Source organism: Mangifera indica, chromosome 19 (assembly GCF_011075055.1).
Source record: "Mangifera indica cultivar Alphonso chromosome 19, CATAS_Mindica_2.1, whole genome shotgun sequence".
Lineage (NCBI taxonomy): Eukaryota > Viridiplantae > Streptophyta > Magnoliopsida > Sapindales > Anacardiaceae > Mangifera > Mangifera indica.
The window spans coordinates 12,695,945-12,717,040 of record NC_058155.1 but is presented as its reverse complement, the minus strand read 5'-3'; the positions used below and the strand labels follow the sequence as shown (position 1 = coordinate 12,717,040).

General features: G+C 34.2%; 3 protein-coding genes across 5 annotated transcripts; 2 read left to right on the top strand and 1 right to left on the bottom strand.

Moving 5' to 3' along the window:
• Window positions 1-5,187: 5,187 nt before the first annotated feature.
• On the bottom strand, window positions 5,188-10,150 carry LOC123203236 (rop guanine nucleotide exchange factor 1-like). Of its 2 annotated transcripts, none has more exons than XM_044619512.1 (5): window positions 9,567-10,150; window positions 8,904-9,020; window positions 8,105-8,643; window positions 6,555-6,902; window positions 5,188-5,873 (listed from the first exon to the last, which is right to left on the bottom strand). In XM_044619512.1, exons 1-5 carry the CDS (start codon window positions 9,814-9,816, stop codon window positions 5,511-5,513), a joined length of 1,617 nt encoding a protein of 538 aa, XP_044475447.1. In that variant the 5' UTR covers window positions 9,817-10,150; the 3' UTR covers window positions 5,188-5,510. The 2 variants fall into 2 exon arrangements, with proteins under 2 accessions (XP_044475447.1, XP_044475448.1); XM_044619513.1 differs by having other exon boundaries at window positions 8,904-9,179; window positions 9,567-10,148.
• A 1,003-nt stretch (window positions 10,151-11,153) lies between these two features.
• LOC123203237 (prolyl endopeptidase-like) lies at window positions 11,154-12,543 on the top strand. Of its 2 annotated transcripts, none has more exons than XM_044619515.1 (3): window positions 11,154-11,397; window positions 11,770-12,136; window positions 12,255-12,543. In XM_044619515.1, coding segments are annotated over exons 1-3 (387 nt in total). In that variant the 5' UTR covers window positions 11,154-11,395; the 3' UTR covers window positions 12,273-12,543. The 2 variants fall into 2 exon arrangements, with proteins under 2 accessions (XP_044475450.1, XP_044475449.1); XM_044619514.1 differs by lacking the exon at window positions 11,154-11,397 and adding an exon at window positions 11,464-11,516.
• Window positions 12,544-14,887: 2,344 nt separating this feature from the next.
• LOC123203235 (prolyl endopeptidase-like) lies at window positions 14,888-20,083 on the top strand. Its single transcript, XM_044619511.1, has 11 exons — window positions 14,888-15,063; window positions 15,194-15,614; window positions 15,699-15,769; window positions 16,477-16,639; window positions 17,186-17,779; window positions 18,117-18,497; window positions 18,592-18,667; window positions 18,747-18,810; window positions 19,118-19,265; window positions 19,517-19,630; window positions 19,718-20,083. The coding sequence occupies exons 1-11, from the start codon at window positions 14,897-14,899 to the stop codon at window positions 19,781-19,783; spliced, it is 2,265 nt and encodes a 754-aa protein (XP_044475446.1). The 5' UTR covers window positions 14,888-14,896; the 3' UTR covers window positions 19,784-20,083.
• Window positions 20,084-21,096: the final 1,013 nt, after the last annotated feature.

Below are 21,096 nucleotides of genomic sequence, written 5' to 3'. Positions count from 1 at the left end.
TTTTAAAAACTTTGGTTAAAGAAAAAGTATTAGTTTTTAGGGTAAATAGAAGTAAAATGATATACTTAATAAATTCAGTTAATTTTAACTGTTTATAGATGAGTAAATAGAATTTTTAAAATTAATAAAAAAAAACTCGAGAAATAAGTCCTTTTTGGGGGTGGGGAGTGCGGAGTGGGGAGTGGGGAGTGGGGTGGGGTGGGGTGGGGTGGGTGTTTTGGCCTTTGGAAAATGACAAATCTAAGAACAACCTTCCCCTACCACTACAAGAGCATCGACTTTTTTTGAGTCAAGACGGTCCAAAGTAGGAATGGATTTGGGGCTTAAATGAGTGGACAAATATTGGGCACATGCCAATATCGGTCTTCATTTAGGATATAAATACAAAATACATTTTAAATTAGGAAATCTCAAAAAGTAAAATTGTTATAGAATTATAATAATTCTACTTTTGATATTAGACTATTAAACTAAAACATTACCAATAGTATTAAAAGTAATAATAGGACAAAAGAAAAACACGTTTTTAATATGTGTTTAAAATAAATAATATTTTAATAATAGATTAGGTTATTAAATTAAGATATTACATTATCAAATATTAGAATTAGAGTTCAACTTCAGATTAACTTGAATTTAAAAAAATTAACTTGAGATTGAATAAGTTAAGTTTTAAATTCAATTTGAAAATAATTTAACTTGGATTTAATTTAAATTAACTCAAATTTAAATATTTTGATTAATTTACACTCAACATATTTTAAAAAACACGCACCATTCTTAAGCTCGAATTTAATTAATTCAATCTGAACTTGAATTTAAACTCGAATAACTCAAATTAAATCTAACCTAACTTTGAGGCCAACTTTCCCATTTAAAGTTTCCACCACTAGTCAACCCATTCAAGCTGTTTGTAATATCCTTTTTTATTTGAAGGATAATGAACCAAATTATACATGAGAGAATGGAACTATATGAAATAATTGTTTTGAATGTCCTTTGTAAATTAATAAATTATGTGTATTTAATTTTAAGTATTTAAAATACTTAAATAATATATCATAATAATAATAATTAAAAGAAAAAAGAAACGTATCGTCCCACCATTGCACTCATAAAAGCTCTTCGAAAAGGAAACAAAAGTGTTCAAGAATAGTAAAAGTTCACTCTGAAGGTGGACAGATGAGACGGAACAAAGCACATGAACTTTCCTTGAGAGCTAGCTTAGATTGAGGCATCTACAAAAAGAATGGAAAAGTTACTTTTGTTCTCATGTAGATAACAATTGAATTTGACTGGAAATGGTTAAGAGTGGATTCGAATAAAGTCAAACCCAAAGAAGGTATTCAAGCTCGACTTATGTTCATAAAATTCAACTTGCGTTAGTGATTAAATCGTTGAAGAAGCCATTGGAAAGTGTTGGATATAAAGAAGAAAATTTGTTAGAAAATATTAATTTATAGACAATTTTCTAATGACTCACTAGATTTGAGTTTGCATAATTCAAACTCAAGTTGGGGTTATCTAAACTCAAATTCAATTTATTTCGAGTTGAACATCAAACCAAATCTAACCTTATAGGAGATTCAACTAAGGCCTCCAAGGTTGGATACCGTACAAGTCAAACTCAAATAAGACACATTTTGAGATTTTCGAATTCAAAAGAGTAAATTCAAGATCAACGAATTAAGACCCAAACTCAACTAAAAAAATTATTTTGGATCCAATCTAAAAGTACTAAAACTTGAATATTTGAATTAACTCAAATTCAATTCGTTTTATGAAAACAAATCTAATCTTAAGCTCAAATTTAAATCCAAACATGAATAATTCAAATAGAATAAAAACAACTTATTTGAAAATGGTAATAAAATATTCATTAAATAGCATATAAGTTTGTAAGCAGTACTTAAAATAAAATACCTTGTGAAGAGTAAAATCCATAACCAAAATCATAACACATATGATCATAGTAAAGGATATCTTGACAATGACGATCCAAATGATAATAAAAAAGATGAAGCATCTCACGATTTGAGGAGCATATATAGATTGTGGGAGTAATAATTGCGACCCGTCAATCGACATAAGGTAAGATTTCATATATATTTTTCTTTCCCCTAAGTGATTTCTTCTTTTGTTTCCTCGTATTTTCGGATGAAAATTGCCATGCCACTCCAAATTCAGATGTTTTCAATATCAATCAAAAGGGCAAAAAGAAATATTTCACAGAATTGACCTAAGTTTTTACCCTTTAATCTCATTTTCAACCTGCCCTAATAAAAAAGTTAAAAGCATAAACTGGTTTGAATTTTGAAGCATCTTCTTCTTCTACAGGAGCGGAGGTTACCTGGGATTCCACACTTAGTGGTGCAATATGTTAGTAGGACCCCTTAATGGGGTACTCACTTGATATTCATAATTTGCAATTCACATTTTGACCCACTAGATATTCACACAGATATGCCATATCTCTGGATCAGTAGAGCTCATGGTGATCGGCCTCTTTGAATGACAATTTTTAATAAATAAAATTGTATTTTAAAGTTTTCAATAGTATTTGACTTTTAAAAAATAGATTATTTAATTATATTAAAAGTATTGAATTTACCCTTATGAATCGCTAAAATTTGTTAATAATCTATCATATTTAATTATCGAATTTTATTAAATTAATTTTAACCATAATACAGAAACTTCTAACATGAGTTTCAGTTTATTGATCTTAAATCTACTTTTTTGACACCCAGTCGATCTCAAATTAGGCTTTATTAATTGGAATTCAGCCTAACAGTAAGCAAAAACAAAACCACTACAAGAATATCCAACATAATCAGTTCCCTCAGTTACCCAAATCAATCCATCTCCTTCCTTTTCTTGATATGCAAAGAGAAAGAGAGACTGTGACAGTCTGATCTCTGTTGTGTAAGTGATTGTGTTTCGTGAGAAACGAGGGAGTGAAAAGGGCTTTTAGTTCGACGAACGCAAGAAAGAAAAGACTGAAGAAGAAGAAGGTGGTGGGTTTTCATCAGAAACGAGGGAAGTGAAGAATAACTATGATAACGATTCTTAGAATCCTCCTTCTGAACTTAAATGCTATTTGCTATGCAGCCGCCTTTTCCAATAGGACATTTCTTGGTTTCATGAGGGTTTAACAAAGAGATCCTTACAGAGTTTATTGGCATTCTGTCCACCTCCCTTTAATCGAAAACGTTCTCTCTCTGGGAGGTGGGCATACTGCCAACTGAGCTCTGTTGGTTTCTCTTTGTAAAACCTTCGTGATTTATCTCTCCCTCAAGCTTTTTCTCTCTTGTTCAGCCATAAAGATCAAGGTAAACACAACCGTCTTCATCTTTTCTTCCTTTATAACTTGTCTTACTTTCTTTGTGATGAATGATCATGCAGTGGCTCTTTCTGGCTTTCGTGGTTATCCACTTGATAACCTTAACTTTTCTATTTGTTTTTCAGAAGAAAGGAAAGAAAAAGCTAACAAAAAATATCATTTTTATCAGTAGTTCATCCTTTTCGTCTGTGTTTTTACATTTTTCATGGTTAGGAGTAAACAGCAACATGGTGAATGAGGCCTAGTTTGAAACCCTAGTTTTTCCACCGAGCAATAATCGAAATCTTCTTTTCTTCCCTGTAAAATTTCCGATCTAGGGTTTCATCAGTCTCTTCTATGTCAATCTTTTTCATTTCCCATTGGATAACAACACGTCAGTAGCCTGAATTAGTTGTCTACACACTCCAGACTCATCTACGTAGTCTTATGATTGAAGACTGACTATGCTGTTAATTGTGTTCAAACCTTGTTGAGATCAATTCAAGACCTATAAGTTGAGATTGATTTGAACCGGTTTCAACTTTAATAAATAAACACCTTCTAATTCTCCTTACAACTGTTTTGAAGTATAATTTTGTTTCCAATCGTGATAACATAGGAAGGCACTTTCGAGTTTGAACATCATTCTTCATTCATCAATACGGAGAAGCAAAATGAAACAGTCGTTGATGTCTCCAAAGCTCAAAAGCATAACATGGTAGTTCTATAAATTGTAAGAGGTGTTGGTCCGCCTAGTTATACAACAAAATTATAAATTGTCTTCAAGAAACAAGTGAAATTTGGAAGGTTATGCAGTTAAACTTCATCTTTGTCAACCGTAGGGGAGCGGCATCGGAGAAGTAACCAACCACACGGTAAATAATTATACACATTATTTACACACAAATCAATCTTAAATATGTAAGAGGTAATTATTTATCTATAAAGAATAAGAAGAAAGACTTAACAGTTTTAAATGTTCTCACAATTTATAATTTTAAATATATAAAGATAACTATATATATGGATACAATAGGAAAAAAGACTTAACAATTTTAATTATTCTTGTAATCTCTTCAACATATCATATCAATTTATGAATATCATAAGATCATTGTTTATCTTTGTCTTTCATAATCATGGGATTAGAAAATTATTTCTTATTTTAACGAAATGATATGATAAACCATTATTTAGGTGTCTAAGTTCAAGATATTAAGATCTAGATATATTATATATGTATTTATATTATCATTCTCTTGTCTTGATAAAATAAGGACAATTTATAGTCTGTATCGGTACTCTAACAAAGTCACATTAGAAAATTCAATAACATGGTTTCCAAATAATAAATTGAACCATCTTAAAAATATTATGTTCATTACTACCTTTGTTTTTGTTTGCACTAAATTGCACTCTAAGATTTGGCTTACTTATCTTGTGTAATTTTTCGCATCAACACATGTTATAAAGTTGCTTTGAACACTTGAATAATGGTGAATGATAAATTTTATGCATTTTGTATAGGGGTGGATTTGAGTCAAAACTTGAGCAAGGGCTAGTAACAATGGAAGAGGTGAACAGTAACAGTGAAAAAAAATGAAGAATCACCAAAATTAAAAATAAAAAGAATAGTCGAAGAAGACATGAGTTTTGATGCTAACATCGATCTTGAGTTGAGTTCGAGCTCGATAAATTGAATTGCTTCAACTCAAATTTGACTCGTTTGAGCCAAACTATTAGCCAAGCCAGAGTCAACTCATCCCAAGAATCCACCCCTAATTTTGTTTATAGTTTCAAAGAATACATTGATCTACATTCACCTGTTAACGCCCATAACCAGTCCCATGAAAAAGTTACACATAACAGTGGCCAGAACTACCGGTTAATTACAGCCAAAGAATGCCAAGAAAGTGCAGCTAAGCTGAAACAATGGTTCACCATTACTATTCATTGGTGATTAGAGATACCCAATACTTGATCCTAGCTAACAATTAACCTAAAAAAATGAAAAAGAGAACTAAGGTAATGTTTAGACATGAAGTATAGAAGAAGGGACCATATAGGACATTCCCCTTAATCGTCCCCTTTGTTGTTCAACAGGCTCACGAAACCACCAAAAGGAATTATGTAATCTGAAATTCTGAATTATCTCAAAGCATTGTCAGGTCATGTTCTTTTCTCGGAATTAGAAAGTTAGCTTTTCCAATGCCTTGTCAAGTGAATCTCTTAGATTTCTCTTCTCCAGAGAGCGGCGCAACCCTCCACCAGGGCTTCCAATCACTCGATCGGGAGAGTATAATCCTCGTGTTCTAATTGGAGAGGTAGAAGGACTCTGTTGAATTAATGATGGGCCAAGTGATACTCCCTTTTGTCTAGGAGCACAGCCGAGCCAGCCTTGATCATATAGAGATGCAGACTCTGCTGCTGCATGTAAGCGTTGTTTTGTGGCGTCATCCACGTACAGGAGATCATCAATTCTAGCCAATATGTTGAAGGCCAAGCTCTCCATCACCCTAGAATAGCTCTCAAGGATTGACTGCCCTATATCCTGCACCACAGATGAAAGGACTTACAAACTGTTTTCCCTGTTTCATTTAGCATACAACAGTTTTCATATAGCAAACAAGCACAAATGTCAGTTTCTGTAATCTCAGCAATAGAGGCTCTTCTTGAATTTTATGTATACAGGGATTCCCTCCTTAGCTCACAATATATCTACATATAACAGAGAAAAGAAGCTGGATAAATTACCAATAGATATGAAGATTACACCTTCTAATACTCAGTTCAGATATGAAGGCAAAGGGCATGCTAGTTCTGGAGATTAGCATACGTAGATAAAAGTCATAGGTCACAGCCATTTCTCCCCTGACAAAAAAATGTCACAAGCACAATCAAGCTAAGCCTAAGTCCATGGCAGCAGGTCAGCTCAACTACCAGTATATCAGGACTCGGGACAGTTCAGCCAACAAGAATTGCCGGGCCCATCTCCCTTTTATTTTTCGGCTAATGGACCAAGGCATCATGTGAATCAAATCCTTCAAATTCTACAAACATATAAACTAATTGATTCTAAATTTACTGTTTCAGATGGACCTGTAATTCTCTGATCTGGGATCAATATGAAATCAAATAAGTTTCAGTTGAGCATAATGTGATGATTCTTCTAGCCTGAAAGAACAGTGCAAGGTTAACTGCAGAAGTGGGAACAGTTTTGAAGGGAATATACCTTGTTATATTGAATCTTGGCCATATCCAAAGTAGTCTGCGGGAGGTTGGGGAACCTTAGTTTCAAGTTCTGTAGTATGGTCTCAGCCCGGTGTGCTAGAAGCTTACTTCGTTCTATGTCACCAACAAATCCTTTGACCGTGTAACCCCACCTACTGGACTTTGCATGAACTAAACACCTCTTCAGGTGCTTCTGTCTCCAAATGTGCACAGAAGCCTCAATTCTGTTAGCTACTTCCAAAGTAGTATATTCTGATGACATGTCCAAGTATCCAAGAAGACTCTCTGGGAAAAACTGATCAGCAGTTATGTAGTTATACATAATCTCACCTAAGCATTCTTTTCCACTCTGACAATATTTAGAAACCATAATAAACATGTATTAGGATAAAAATTATTGAAATGAAGAGACAAGGAAATAAACAAAATTGCTAGGGTAATAACATCTCTGGGAAGGGGGAACAACTGAAATTGTTAATTAATCTGTATGCTGATGGTAACAGATTTGCTTACCCACAAGATGCATACACCCTAAATAAGAAGATGCAATACTATAAATAGCAAATTCATAGTGTAACAAAGGAGCTGACAGAAGTGGTTTGACAATTAAAAGGCAATAAGTTATTTGAAAGCAATTTAATGCTTTCTTTGCCTCTCAATAACAAATGCTGAGCAGAAAACTAACCCCCTGCTTTTGTGATGAATGGTGAAATAAATATGAAGTGATTTGCATTCTGCATTCTTCCCCTTGAACTATACAAGTATTTGTTAATTTTTACCATACCAAGCAGTTCATAATAAAAAAATTGCACAACCATTTGAAACGGAGAAACTTATTCACTAATGGAGAAAAAGAAACATTTTCCAAGCAAGTTATGGCCAATTCACCCAAAAAAAAAAAGGCTCTAGAAACAGAGAAATTAGCGACAAAATGTTCTTTGCAATTCTATGGGGGAATATTTCACCAAGATGTCTGATAACAAGCATTCATTCTAAGAAAAGACAATGAGTGTTTATGCATTGCAGCAGCGACTATTGCAACATGGACGTTAATTTAATCTTATTTCCAATCCAAGATCATCCTGATGCAGAGATATCATCTACGAGGGGCAAGTGAAATCACTCATTTTGTTAGATTTGAATCCACATATTGGAATGGGCAAACAGTTAACCAGCTGCAGTAAAAGCCAAAGACTATTTCATTCGGTACAAAACTTCCACTATCACTTGCCTACCAGGGCCCTAGTTCTCAAGACCACAACATTAAACCTCCTTCTGGACCAGCCTATGCAAATAAATGTATCATGAAGCAACTGACAGAATAATCATGATTCATTTAAGGTTTCTTCTACAATGGCAAGCGGCAAATTACCTACTTTGACAGTATTTGACATGGTCAAATTATGTTATTCAGCTGCCAGTGGCAATCATCCATTTTCAAACAAAAGCACCCATGTGCATTAGTGAGAATGTAACCGCATTGATATTTAACTTTTTCATTAATTGATCTCCTACTACTTCTAATTGATCCTACATAACAAAAACCCATACCTTGGGCAAGCTCTCCAAGTAAGAGTTTGGGATTTCCATTTCAGCCAAAACACTACTCTTGATAGCCGTGGCAGCCTTAAGGATCTGATTTGTGCACTCCCTACATTGCTCTAATCTCTTCCTCATATTCTCAGACAACCCATGAGGAGGAACCTTAGGGAATGGGAGCCACCACTTTTCTTCCTGCATAATTGAAGGCCTCCCAGATGACGAAGAGCAGGGACATGTTGCAATGCCATCAGCTCCAGCAACAATTATCCCATGGTCGACATAAGAATACTCAGAATCAGTAAACCCATCAAGAATGCTAATTAGCAGGGTATCAAGTTTCTTGAGGGCAGGGAGGTTTACGTGAAGGTCCAAGCGTGGGCGTGTCACCATTACTTCAATTGTCCTACCACCTGGAAATTCTTGCAATGATGGAATAAGCTCCACTATGGAATCGCTCACACATAAAAGCCACTCCATTTCTTTAAGCCACATCAGCTTCTTCTGCTGTGCTAGCGGCTCTAACTTCCACACTTCCCCAAACACAGAAGCTGCCAAATTTATACCATTATGAGCATATTTAATTATGACAACTCTAAATCACCTTCATTGGTCCCATATCAACAGGAATATCGGTTTACTAGATATAGTTTGAGTGGATGTTTGCCTTTCGGGAATTAAACAAGTAAAAGGAAAAAAAAATTATCATGTTAACTTGCTACCGTTTCCAACATCTTTTGCAATAATAGAATAAACTTGAACCTATAAAGCAGAAAAACAAAATCTAACAAAATGAAGAACAATAACAAACCAGAAAGGTTTGTAATGGCATTGGAGATGGCAAGAGCTGTGCAAACTCCCTTTCCCTCTCCTGACATATCTTCTCCAAGCAGAAGTTTAGCAAAAAGTTCTTTCATCAGTTCAGCTTCTGCAACAGCAAGAACCCGGATCAGAATACACTTTAAATATCCACGAAAAAGAATACAAAAGCGATGTTGAATGTGCGGGGAAGGATCTTCATTTCATGAGTCGTTCTGTGTCACTTGATAAACATGTTACTTTTTGGTGTAACATCTCTAAGAAAGTCCTACATCAACAAAACACGGAGAAATAGGTAGCATGTATGAGTATCTTACTTAGTTTGCGAATAATATGATTGGATTGTTTAAATAGTTTGTAAGCTATTAATCTATCATCAATACTCTTAAAAGCTATCAATATCTTGACGGAGTAACTGAGTTTCGGCCAATGAATATGCCCAGTCAAATTAAGTTTTCAGCTTTCATAGCAACTGAAAAACGGAAAATTATAACAGAGCATCGTGGGAGTGACGTTGATATTCAGGCATTTTTCTCCTTAGTGTCAACAACCAAACAGCGCCTAAGTAATCATAACGGTAAAGATCAGAAAGGAAAAAATCCAAAGCAATATATACACACACACTCACGCTCACAATGAAAAAAGCAGAACTAACCAGATAAGTCAGTATCCCTTTTCTGCATTTTGTTGGTGACGGGAAAGACAACGTGTCTAGAACCTACCGCCGGCAACATGATCGGAACCGGAGCTGAAGTGCCGGTATAATTAACATTAACATACTCGACATGCCGACGTGAAAAGTCACTTCTCGAACTCTCTGAGTCAGTCACGTCTGCACTCAAACCGTAGCTCTCAACCCGCTCACTCATTTCATCGAGCTCGTCCTCCCACGGAACACTCTCCATCGTCGACCCAGATCAAATTATACTCATCAAATAAAGTGCAGACTGCAGAGTGATAAAAAGAAGAGCCTTTGCGCTCTACTCTTCTCTTTCGTATTCATGTGGGTTGCAACATTGCCGTTGGCTCTGTTGTGTCACAGCAGACACCAGTCCCTACCAAGGAGATAAAGGAGGCTACCCTTCTGAATTGCGCGGGGTTTAATGCCCACATGGATATATAGAGTGTGACAAGCACGCTCCGCTATGGGGTCAAAAACATAAGTACAGAAGCTTGCACGCGCTGAGTTACTCTTCTTGATGTAATATAATTTCCATGGCAGTTTAGGTCAAAATGTTAATGCTATCTTCAACTGTTCAGGTACTTGTTGGATGATTTCATTATTATTGTAAATATAAATGGAGCTACCATCTATCAATTTGTCTGCCTTGGTAAGGTGGTTTTGAGTAATATCTGGGTAGAGGGCTGGATTCAATTCGGACAAATCTGAACAATAACAAGGTCTAATTCAAGAATGCTTTGACTTCAGTAGTACGGATGAGTTGAGGATTGAACTAGAATTAGATTTGAGCTTTGGGAAGTTCAAGTTTAATGAGAATCCCTTTAAACTGATTTTGATTTAATGATGATTAAATTAAAATTTTATTTGATATTAATAATCAAAATAATATTATTTTAATTTATTTAAATTAAATTTTATAAAATTTATGAAGTTGATAAATTAAACACTTTCATCAAGGTTTTAAAGTTAAACTCAAATTTAACGGTATAACACTTTTTAGACTCAAGTTTGCTCTTAAATTTATCTAAAAATAGCTTATTTAAAACTCAATTGAATCCAATTGATAGCTGAATTTGAGCCCGCTATATCTCAAATCTAACCTTAATTTGAACTGCGTTAAAAATAATCTCACTTGAAATTATATCACTATAAATTCTAATCTGAATTCAAATTGGAAGCAAAGCAATTCGGATGCAATGCAACCAAGTAATGGCAGACAGACTTATCCAACTAAAAGTTCTGTTGAAATTTTCAAGTAATTCCTCTGTTGGACTTGAAGGATGACAATGAGATTGATGAAAACCAGAGTGTCCTCTCTCATTAACTATCGACTTTTGAACCTCCAATGGGAAGGAGACAACTCAACGACAGGGACAATCTAAATAAAGAATCTTTGAAAATGACGTTACTGACTGTTTGGTGGCGCAGCTTCAGCGTTGAAAGGATATTTCAAATGATAAGGTAGCAATGGCGACAGAAATTAGTCCAAAATGACGACATCTGAAGGCCACATTATCAACAAGCTCAACCGAAGCACAACACAAGTCCAATCAAGTCTCGAACAAACGGCGTGCGTGACCATAATGTGCTCATACAAACGCGCTGCTTTGAGCCCTATTTATTTTTCTTTCAAACACAGCAAGTTTAAACCCACTTTCAAATTTGTGTCGTGAAGTCGAACAATCATGGGTTCACTTTCTGCCATTGGCGACTGTTGAAGTACCCGGTTGTTCGAAGGGACGAGCCTGTGGTCGATGATTACCATGGAGTCAAGATTGCTGATCCATATCGTTGGCAATTAAATGCGAGAATTCACTCCGCAAAATTATTTTTTCTTGTTCAATTTTGTCGGAAATATAAATTGGGCAAACAAGTGTGAAGATTGAAACTCATATTACATAAAACCAATTGGCTTATGTTAAGGTTCAATCTACAACACTTATATACCACTCATTTTATTTAAGTTTATTAGATGTGGGACTCTTCTTTATTTGAGTCTCCAACAAAATTTGGTATTTTGTTATGGATAGGCTCCGAAGAAGTGAAAGATTTTGGTTCAGTGCCACTTTCTTTGCTTTGTTCAGGACCTTTGTTACCGATATCATTTCCTTAAGAAGTTGTCAAGCTTTTGTACCTTTTTGCCAAACTCCGTCTGATTGGGCTTTTCTGTTTCCAGGTTTTCTATACGAGGACGGTACAAGATACCAATGTTCATTGTATCCGGAAAAAATATTACTTTAGATGGATCACACCCATGTTTGTTTTATGGATATGGTGGATTTAACATTAGTATCACACCCTCGTTTAGTATCAGTCGTACTGTGCTCACGGGGCATCTTGGTGTTGTATTCTGCCTTGCTAATATTCGTGGTGGTAGAGAATATTGGGAAGAATGGCACAAAGCTGCCCAGCTTGCGAAAAAACAGAATTGCTTTGATGACTTCATTTCTGCTGCTGAACACCTCATAAATACACAGCCCAAAAAGTTGTGTATTGAAGGGGGATGCAATGGCGGGCTTCTTATTGGAGCTTGTATAAATCAGGTACTTCTCGCACTGTAGAACTATTAGATACTACCAAATGAGTGTCTACTCAAACTAGATTACGATCAGATATTAGATTGGGAATCTAATTTTTCTATGTTTATTTTCTTTTCTCAAGGTATTCGCCATTACATAATGTCAGAAGACCATGAGAGCAGCACCCTGATCAACTGTGCCAGTACCCGCCTACCATTCTGTTGACTGCCGATCATGATGGCCAAGTTGTGCCACTTCACAGTTCACACATTGAATTTTTAGCGATCAGTCGCTGACTATTTATATTATGCTAGTTTGTCATGTCGAGTTTGCTTTGATTTGTTTACTGAAAAAGAAACCGTTAAAAGTTTAGCAAGTTGTAACTTGTAAGCATGCAAATCCTTTAAACATTCCACATTTCTGTAGTACTATGAGAAGACATGTTCTGCTTTTGAATATCATTAAAAGTCCAACTAAGATCCTTTCCATCACATAGGATCCCAATATTTAATCAAAATAACCAAAAACACAATCAAATAAGAAGAATAAAAGCTATTTTAATTGATTTTGGGGCCTTGTGGTTGATAAACCGGTAATTTAAAGAGTCTAAGCCTCATAATTTCGGCCATTTAAGGCACCAGAAACGTCCTTCTACCCAAAGGCTGCCCGTTGCCAAAAGCTGCTTAAACCCTAATTTCTTCTCTTCCCTTTTACAATCCTAACTCTCATTTTCATATATTTACCCTACTCTCTAGAATTAAGACATGTGATCACTGTTTATTCCTTTCTCACGCCTCCAATTTTTTTCTCTGCAGACATTGCAATATGTTCTGTGCACGAGCTTGGAGAATAGCCCTCAGACCAACCCAATTATTGGTCGCATCAAGTGTAAAGCTAGACATGGAGCAGGACGTCCAACACAGAAAATTGTAACAATTCCTTATGACTAATCGAGTTTTGTATCATTTTTTATTTTGTTTCAAGTGTTTAACTTGACTTTCATACTGCAGATTTCTGAAGCAGCAGACCGCTATGGCTTTATGGCAAAGATGTTGGATGCTTCTTGGATTGAGTCGCTGATGTTGTTGCTGAAGTTCAACTTTTCTTTTTATCTATACAATCTTTTTGATCTTGAGTATACAGATAGAGTAGGCATCACACGTGACACAAATTTAACTTCCTATTCTTACATTTAGCATTTAGAAGTGGGTTTAAACCTATTGAAAACTAAACAAAGACCCGTCAATTCGAATTCTGATTTAAATAACTAGCTTAAGATTAAGTTCAACTCCCTCGAATCTTTAAAAAAGAAATTATCAGGTCAAATTCACCTTGATTGGTAGCATTAGAAGACAAGTTATATTGAGAATTGAACCTGTGCCATTTACTACTCCCCTGATTAAACAAGTTTGCTGGTTTACCCAATGTGCACATGGATGTTGAAATCCAGGCGCGTTGAAATTCGAAATATCAATGGTTGTCTCTCAGGTTGATGAGCCCAACCATCTTCTATTGTTATTTGGATTACTGGGAAAAAAAATACCGATTGAAATGTCAATATTTTACCCATTAAAAAGGGAACAACGACATTTTCCTACACAAGGACCTTTTATTAACTTATTGTAAGGCTTTGAAGCTAAGTAATAATTTAGTATGCAAAGGTTTATTAAATATACTTTTAATCCTTTGTTTATATTAATTCTACGACCAGTAATTATAAAAATTAAAAAGGCCATTGTAAGTGCTTGTAATTTACGAATTAGCTAAGTGCAAACCTAATTAGATTGTACTCGAGTGTGATTTAGCTTAAATATCTTTTAAAATTATGTGATTTAATCATATGGTACATAAAATGGTGCAATTTGGTTTTAAAAAAGCACTTTGAAATGATGTAATTTGCTCGGATCACATTTAATATGAGCAAATCGTATTTGAAAAGATGCAATTTGACTTAAATCGTATCATTTTGAATATAATATGATATAATCACACTAACAATATAATTTTGGTGAATCACACCATGCGATTCGATTAGATATGCTTATAGAAATACTATTTCAGCTATTTGGAATATGCAAGTTTGGGTTTTAATTTCTTTAATTGAAAATAAGAGTTTAAAGTGATTAATTTGTAATTTTGTGGAAGAAAATTGTTTACTATTATATGCTTTGACAGTTAATAGGAAAATGTTTGTTTCATTGGCACAATGGCAATGTGTACTTCATTGGCATTTGTCGAGATAAATAGGAGTGGATTAGAGTTAAACAGAATTTGAACAAAAATCAATTTAAATTTAATTATAATTTAGAATGATCAATTCAAAATCAAATTCGATTCATTTAAATCATAAGAGAAGAATAATAATAATTCAAATTTAGAGAATCATACAAAAGAATAAAAGAATGATCAATAATACAAATTTCAGTTCAAACTAAAAACTGAATAATAATTTAAGTTCAAACGATTCAGATCAAATCCAACTACTAAAATAAGTCAAAAATTCATTTTATTCAAAATTTATAAAATTCAGATGCAATTTAAAAAAAACAAAAAAAATTTCTTGACAATTACATTACATAACTCAAGTGATACCGTAGCTTGAAAACAAAGTAGATGCGATTGCAAGAAAATGGCAACATCAAGTCATTGCAGAAACCAAAATGACGACATTTGAAAACCACAAAATCAGCCCAAAGTCAGCAGCATGTCCTCATAATTTCAACATTCGTAGCCTTTTTAGTAATTTCCACCCGTATTTAGGCGCCGGCGCTGCCTTCAAAATACATGGCCAAACAAGATTTGAATTTACTTGTAAATTTCTCCAAACGCACCCAAACTATGGGTTCACTTGCTGTTATTGATGATGAACCACTGCAGTATCCGGTTGCTCGTAGAGACGACTCCGTTGTCGATGATTATCATGGAATGCAGATTGCTGATCCTTATCGATGGTAAGGAAAGAAATGCAAATTTAGAGTTTACTTTGACTGTATCCAAATTAACATCCTGGTCTAAGGCTGCAAACCAGCGCGGTCTTTTTTAGTCTGTTCTAATTTTATTCTTCTTTTTCTATGGATACAGGCTTGAAGATCCTGATGCTGAGGAAGTAAAAGTCTTTGTACAGAATCAGATGAAATTGACAGAATCGGTGCTTGAGAAATGTGAAGTGAGGGAAAAGTTACGTGAGAAGACGACCGAGTTGCTTGATCACCCTCGCTTCAACGCACCGTTTAAGCGAGGGAACAAGTATTTTTATATGCACAACAGTGGACTTCAAGCACAGAATGTTCTTTATGTTCAAGATGGTTTAGATGGAGAAGCAGAGGTTTTACTTGATCCAAACAGGCTCAGCAAGGATGGAACAATTTCGTTGTCCGCTTTTTCAGTTAGTGAGGATGCTAAGTACTTATCATATGCGCTTAGCTCCAGTGGAAGCGATTGGCAGAGTATTCGAGTAATGCGAATCGAGGATAAAAATGACGAGTCTGATACTTTATCTTGGGTCAGTGTTTTTATAATTTTTTTCTTTTCCAAATTTGATAAATAATGATGATTCCTCATGGTTGCTTTACTGTGCTGTTTACAGGTTAAGTTTTCGTGTATTAGTTGGACTCATGATAACAAAGGATTTTTCTACAGCCGTTTCCCAGCTCCCAAGTGAGCGATCACTGATCACCATCTACTTATTTTTAATGCAAATTTTTTAGCTGTGGATTTAAAATTGAGCGCCGGTGTGGAGCTTACTTGAAAGGAAACTTTTGAAGTGTGTTGAAATCTAATCCTAATAGAGTTTCTTTTAAGAATAAGGATCTTATCCTAGCCTGTAAATTCCTTATCTCAGCATATAGATACATTGTATTTATGATATAGCAATTCATTAACAAACATAATCGACCAAAATAAGTCTCCTTTTTATTTTTGGCTGTTTATATTGATATAAGTGTGATAGTTTATTGATTCTATGCACTCTAGTTGTAAAACATGCTGAATATAATTTCTTGTAGGTGCCTCAAGGAGATTTGAATCTCCATATTTTCTAGCGGGAAAAAGGGTCATACCACCGAACATGTTGGAAACAAATTAGGGATTAGTCCTTGAGAGAATTTTATCGCTTTGATTTGTTTTATTATATTAGAAAAAACTCGGAAGGAAAATTTTGAGAAAGTTTAAAGTATTAGAAAAGCTGATATTTGTAGTTTCAGCTGTAAATTCATCTGTGAAACTTCTTGAATATTTTGCAAATTTTGAACCCCTGCAATGATTTTGTATATGTTTTAGTGAGATGAATCCATTTGTTATGTGTTTTTTTTTTTTTTTTTTGGTTTAGGAATTTTGATTATGACGAGGGTAGTTTTATTTTGTAGAGAGGGAGCAGGCATGGATGCTGGGACTGAGACTGATTCTAATTTATATCATGAGCTTTACTATCATTTCTTGGGTACTGATCAATCAGAAGATATTTTATGCTGGCGAGATCCTGAAAACCCCAAGTACAGGTTTTATGGCCATGTAACAGAAGATGGGAAGGTAATATTTCTGTTGATTAATCTGTTTTAGATAGATAATAGGGTGTTAGATCAGTGGTCATTTTCTTCATATTCTTGGCTTCAGACCAAAAATAAGGTTTTGCGCTACATTTTTCTTCGTATCATTGTGTTCCCAGCAAAAATCCCCTTTGTATGAAATCTCTCTTTATACTCCTACAATATTATTGCAAATGCTTCATTAATCACTGTCTGATTATTGGAAATTCATTCGAAGTTGACCTTTACATTGCAATTTAATCGGTGAAGAATATATAGATAATACTAAAGCATTTATTCTATGTTCTACAAAATGCAGAGCAGCATTGAGTTTGTAAGGTACAAATTTTATTTCTGTAAGGAATTGTAGCAAAGCGAGTAACTATATTGAAGAATATAATAGGGACTAACGTTTGGTTGATTTATGACAACATGAATGTTCATCGCTTTTATGTCCGCAAAAATTGTAATTTGATTTTTTACCATGAAAAACAGAAGTTATGCTTGCAACGCTTATGCAAGTTGATTCTATCTTTCGTGTTTCTTGCAGTATGTTCTCCTTCACATAGATGAGACTTGTGACCCAGTGAACAAACTATACTACTGTGACATGTCTGCTTTGCCGGAAGGCCTTGATGTTTATAGGAAAAGAACTGGCCTACTGCCATTCGTTAAGCTTATTGATGGATTTGATGCGGAGTATAGAGTGATTGCTAATGATGAAACTGTGTTTACTTTTCTCACTAATAAGGATGCCCCAAAATATAAGTTAGTCCGTGTAGATCTCAAGGAGCCAAGCATTTGGTCTGATGTTGTGGCAGAGGCCGAGAAAGATGTGCTTACATGGGCACGTGCTGCTAATGGAAGTCAAATGATTGTGAGTTACTTGAGTGATGTGAAGTATATACTGCAGATAAGAGACTTGAATACTGGTTCTCTGCAACATCAATTACCAATAGATATTGGCACAATCTTAGGAATATCTGCACGTCGTAATGATAGTATTGTTTTTATTCATTTTAGTGGTTTCCTTACACCAGGTATCATTTATCAATGCAACTTAGAAGCAGAGGTTCCAAATATGAAGATATTTCGTGAAATTAGTGTACCTGGATTTGATCGCTCAGACTTCGATGTTGATCAGGTAACTGTTCCTGATCTGTTCACACATTCTGATGCTCACTCATTTGTTGTTTTACTTTTTGTTAATGTCACCTTATTTTCCGATTTTTTATAAGAGTTATCTTTCCTTTACGATAATAAATGGTAACAGATACTAATGATTAATTTGTCATCATTTAATTATGTGATTTTAATTTAAAAATAAAATAAATAATTAAATCATCTAATCATATAAAACATATTAATTAATAGTATTTGATAGTATCTATTTGTTAGTATACATGACATTACTCTTTTCTTTAAATATATATAACATTCTTGAAAATTGCATCTGTTTGATTGGGAGTTTTAATTTCTAGGTTTTTTATCCAAGTAAGGATGGTACCAAGATACCAATGTTCATTGTAACCAGAAAAAATATTACTTTAGATGGATCACACCCATGTTTGTTATATGGATATGGTGGATTTAATATTAGTATCACACCATCGTTTAGTGCCAGTCGTACCGTGCTCACAAGGCATCTTGGTGTTGTATTCTGCCTTGCCAATGTTCGTGGTGGTGGAGAATATGGGGAAGAATGGCACAAAGCTGCCCAGCTAGCAAAAAAACAGAATTGCTTTGATGACTTCGTTTCTGCTGCTGAGTACCTCATATCTGCTGGTTACACACAGCCCAAAAAGTTGTGTATCGAAGGGGGAAGCAATGGCGGGCTTCTTATTGGAGCTTGCATAAACCAGGTGGACTATTTGCTTGATAGTGATTTTGGTTTTCTATTTTGTCATTTATTGTACTGATTTCATAAATTACATAGCAAACTCTGGTTGGTCGCAGAGACCTGATCTTTTTGGATGTGCTCTGGCCCTGGTTGGTGTGATGGACATGCTGCGGTTCCACAAGTTCACCATTGGTTAGTCTTAGCCTTAGTTATTTCAGTTCTGTTGTGTAGCATTTTACTATCGAGGCATTGACTAAAAGCTGCTTTCTAGGCCATGCATGGACTTCTGAATTTGGTTGTTCTGAGAACAAGGAAGACTTCCATTGGCTAATAAAGTGAGTAAAAGTAATCCCTTCAAAAAAAATGACAGCAGCTTTTTCCATATTATTTTTCTGCTCTAGACATTGTAGCTTTATAAAGATTGCTAAACCTTTTAATTTACAAGGATAGTAGCTTACCTCTTATCACCGTTAAAATTAGGATTATATGAATATTTTAGGTTGACGAGCTAAAGCTCAAATTAGATTTGAAAACAATTTTTTGATTCCAATCCAAACCAATTCGAATTCAAATTAAAATGGCGTTCATAATTTACCTCTTAGATTATAACTAACATTCATATGTTTATTTCCCTTTGATAAGGTACTCACCATTACATAACGTTAGAAGGCCATGGGAACTACGGCCTGAATCTGATCAATCTTGCCAATGCCAGTACCCACCTACCATGCTTTTAACTGCGGATCACGATGATCGAGTAGTACCTTTGCACACTTTAAAGTTATTAGCGGTAAGACAATAATCATTAACATTATATAAGTCTTTTTTTTTATTATTAGTGATTCTCTAACAAGAAATAACTAAAATTACATGTATAAACAAACTATACTATTAATAAGTCAATATATAATTAAGTGATTTAACTTTTAAAAAAATAAAAATATATATTAAAATCACCTATTTACACATTGTCGCGTCCGTTAATATGAATAAATTAGTATAATATGCATGCCAATGCTGATGCTGATAACTTGTTTTCAGACAATGCAATACGTACTGTGCACAAGCGTGAAAAATAGCCCTCAGACCAACCCAATTATTGGTCGCATTGAGTGTAAGGCTGGACATGGGGCAGGACGTCCTACGCAGAAAATTGTAACCATTTATTTCCATGTCTGCTTGAGTTCTTACGTGATATAGTTGTATTTCCAGGCATATTTACCTTGGACTTTCCTAGTGCAGATCGATGAAGCAGCTGATCGTTATAGCTTCATGGCAAAGATGTTAGGTGCTTCTTGGATCGAGTAGCTGAGATCGTTGCCTCGCCAGAAATTGGGACTTCTCCTATCATTAATAAAACCTGTAGTGCCCAATCTTCGCGAATCAGTATTTTTGTTTCTGTTTTTTATTCCTTCTGATTAATCACAGGTAGTATGCAAATAGACTAGTTACCACTTAGCGCATGTCCACGATTTTAGCTCACCTTTCTAAAATATAGCACTAGAATATGGTTTGTATTGAGACTTGAACACTAGAGAATGTTTTAGTATCCAAAGTAAGCATTGATCTGATTACAGATAGACTCAAATCAAACTTATTTGAACTCAATTTCCAATTTGACTCAAACGAAATCAAGCCAAAAAATTATGTATTACTAAAATTGTCACTTTAATTAATATTCATCAAAAGCACATTGATCTGGTCAATTTTAATTTATTTCCTTTAAAATTAATTTGAAACAAGGGTGAAGTACAACAATTTTGTTTATTCAAACTCAGTTGATTCAAACTCAATTTGATTTAAATCTATCAATAAACTGGATCAAAGAGATAATCCAGATCTTAATTGATTTGATTGACAGTCAAACTAATGTATTATTGAATTAATATTATATTAATATTAATTTGATGCATATTTGTGACCAAATGGGACATTTGAGCTTTTTTTGATGGAGTTTGTACCTTTCAGGGGTGTTTGGTTTGGGTTTTTTAAGATTATCTTGATAATTTATCTTTTATTGACATGTAATATAAGTGATACACCTTAAGTATTTAAAGATTATCGAAGTAATCTTGATTTTATTATAATTATATTATTATTTATTAATTTTTTGAGACAAAAATAAATTTATTTTTAATTAATATGACAAATAATATAAAAAATTTTAAAAATAATTATATTCAATAGTATTTAAGTAAAAATAATTTATTAATAATTTTTTATTACCTTTAACCAAACACAATAATTATTTATACCTATCAAATTTTATCAAATATAATAATTATTTATATCTAGTAATCTTCTAAATAATCTATCTTCAAAATAATTTTTTTATTTTGATAATAAAATATTATCCAAACTAGACGCCCCCTCAGTATCAGTGCTTAGTACTCTGCAATCCATTCCATCCATGTAACGTAAGATAACAAACATTCAACATATATCCTCAATTAAATTGTAACTTATGTATTCAATCTCGTATTTCCTCCTTAGTACGCTTCCAGGCCACACTGAAAATAGAGCTTTTGGGATGTTCCCATGTTTGGTATCTAAGATGTACTCCAGCTTCAGAAAGTAATTTCAAAATGTTGACAACCAATCTGATCAATTTCAAACAATAC

Coding starts and splice junctions, on each gene's coding strand:
- LOC123203236 (XM_044619512.1), bottom strand. CDS start 9,816: ATGGAGAGTGTTCCGTGGGAGGACGAGCTCGATGAAATGAGTGAGCGG. Junction 9,021..9,566: donor AAGGGATACTGACTTATCTG/GTTAGTTCTGCT, acceptor TTGCTGTTGCAG/AAGCTGAACTGATGAAAGAA. Junction 8,644..8,903: donor TGCCATTACAAACCTTTCTG/GTTTGTTATTGT, acceptor TAAATTTGGCAG/CTTCTGTGTTTGGGGAAGTG.
- LOC123203235 (XM_044619511.1), top strand. CDS start 14,897: ATGGCCAAACAAGATTTGAATTTACTTGTAAATTTCTCCAAACGCACC. Junction 15,615..15,698: donor AGTCTGATACTTTATCTTGG/GTCAGTGTTTTT, acceptor TGCTGTTTACAG/GTTAAGTTTTCGTGTATTAG. Junction 17,780..18,116: donor CAGACTTCGATGTTGATCAG/GTAACTGTTCCT, acceptor TTTAATTTCTAG/GTTTTTTATCCAAGTAAGGA.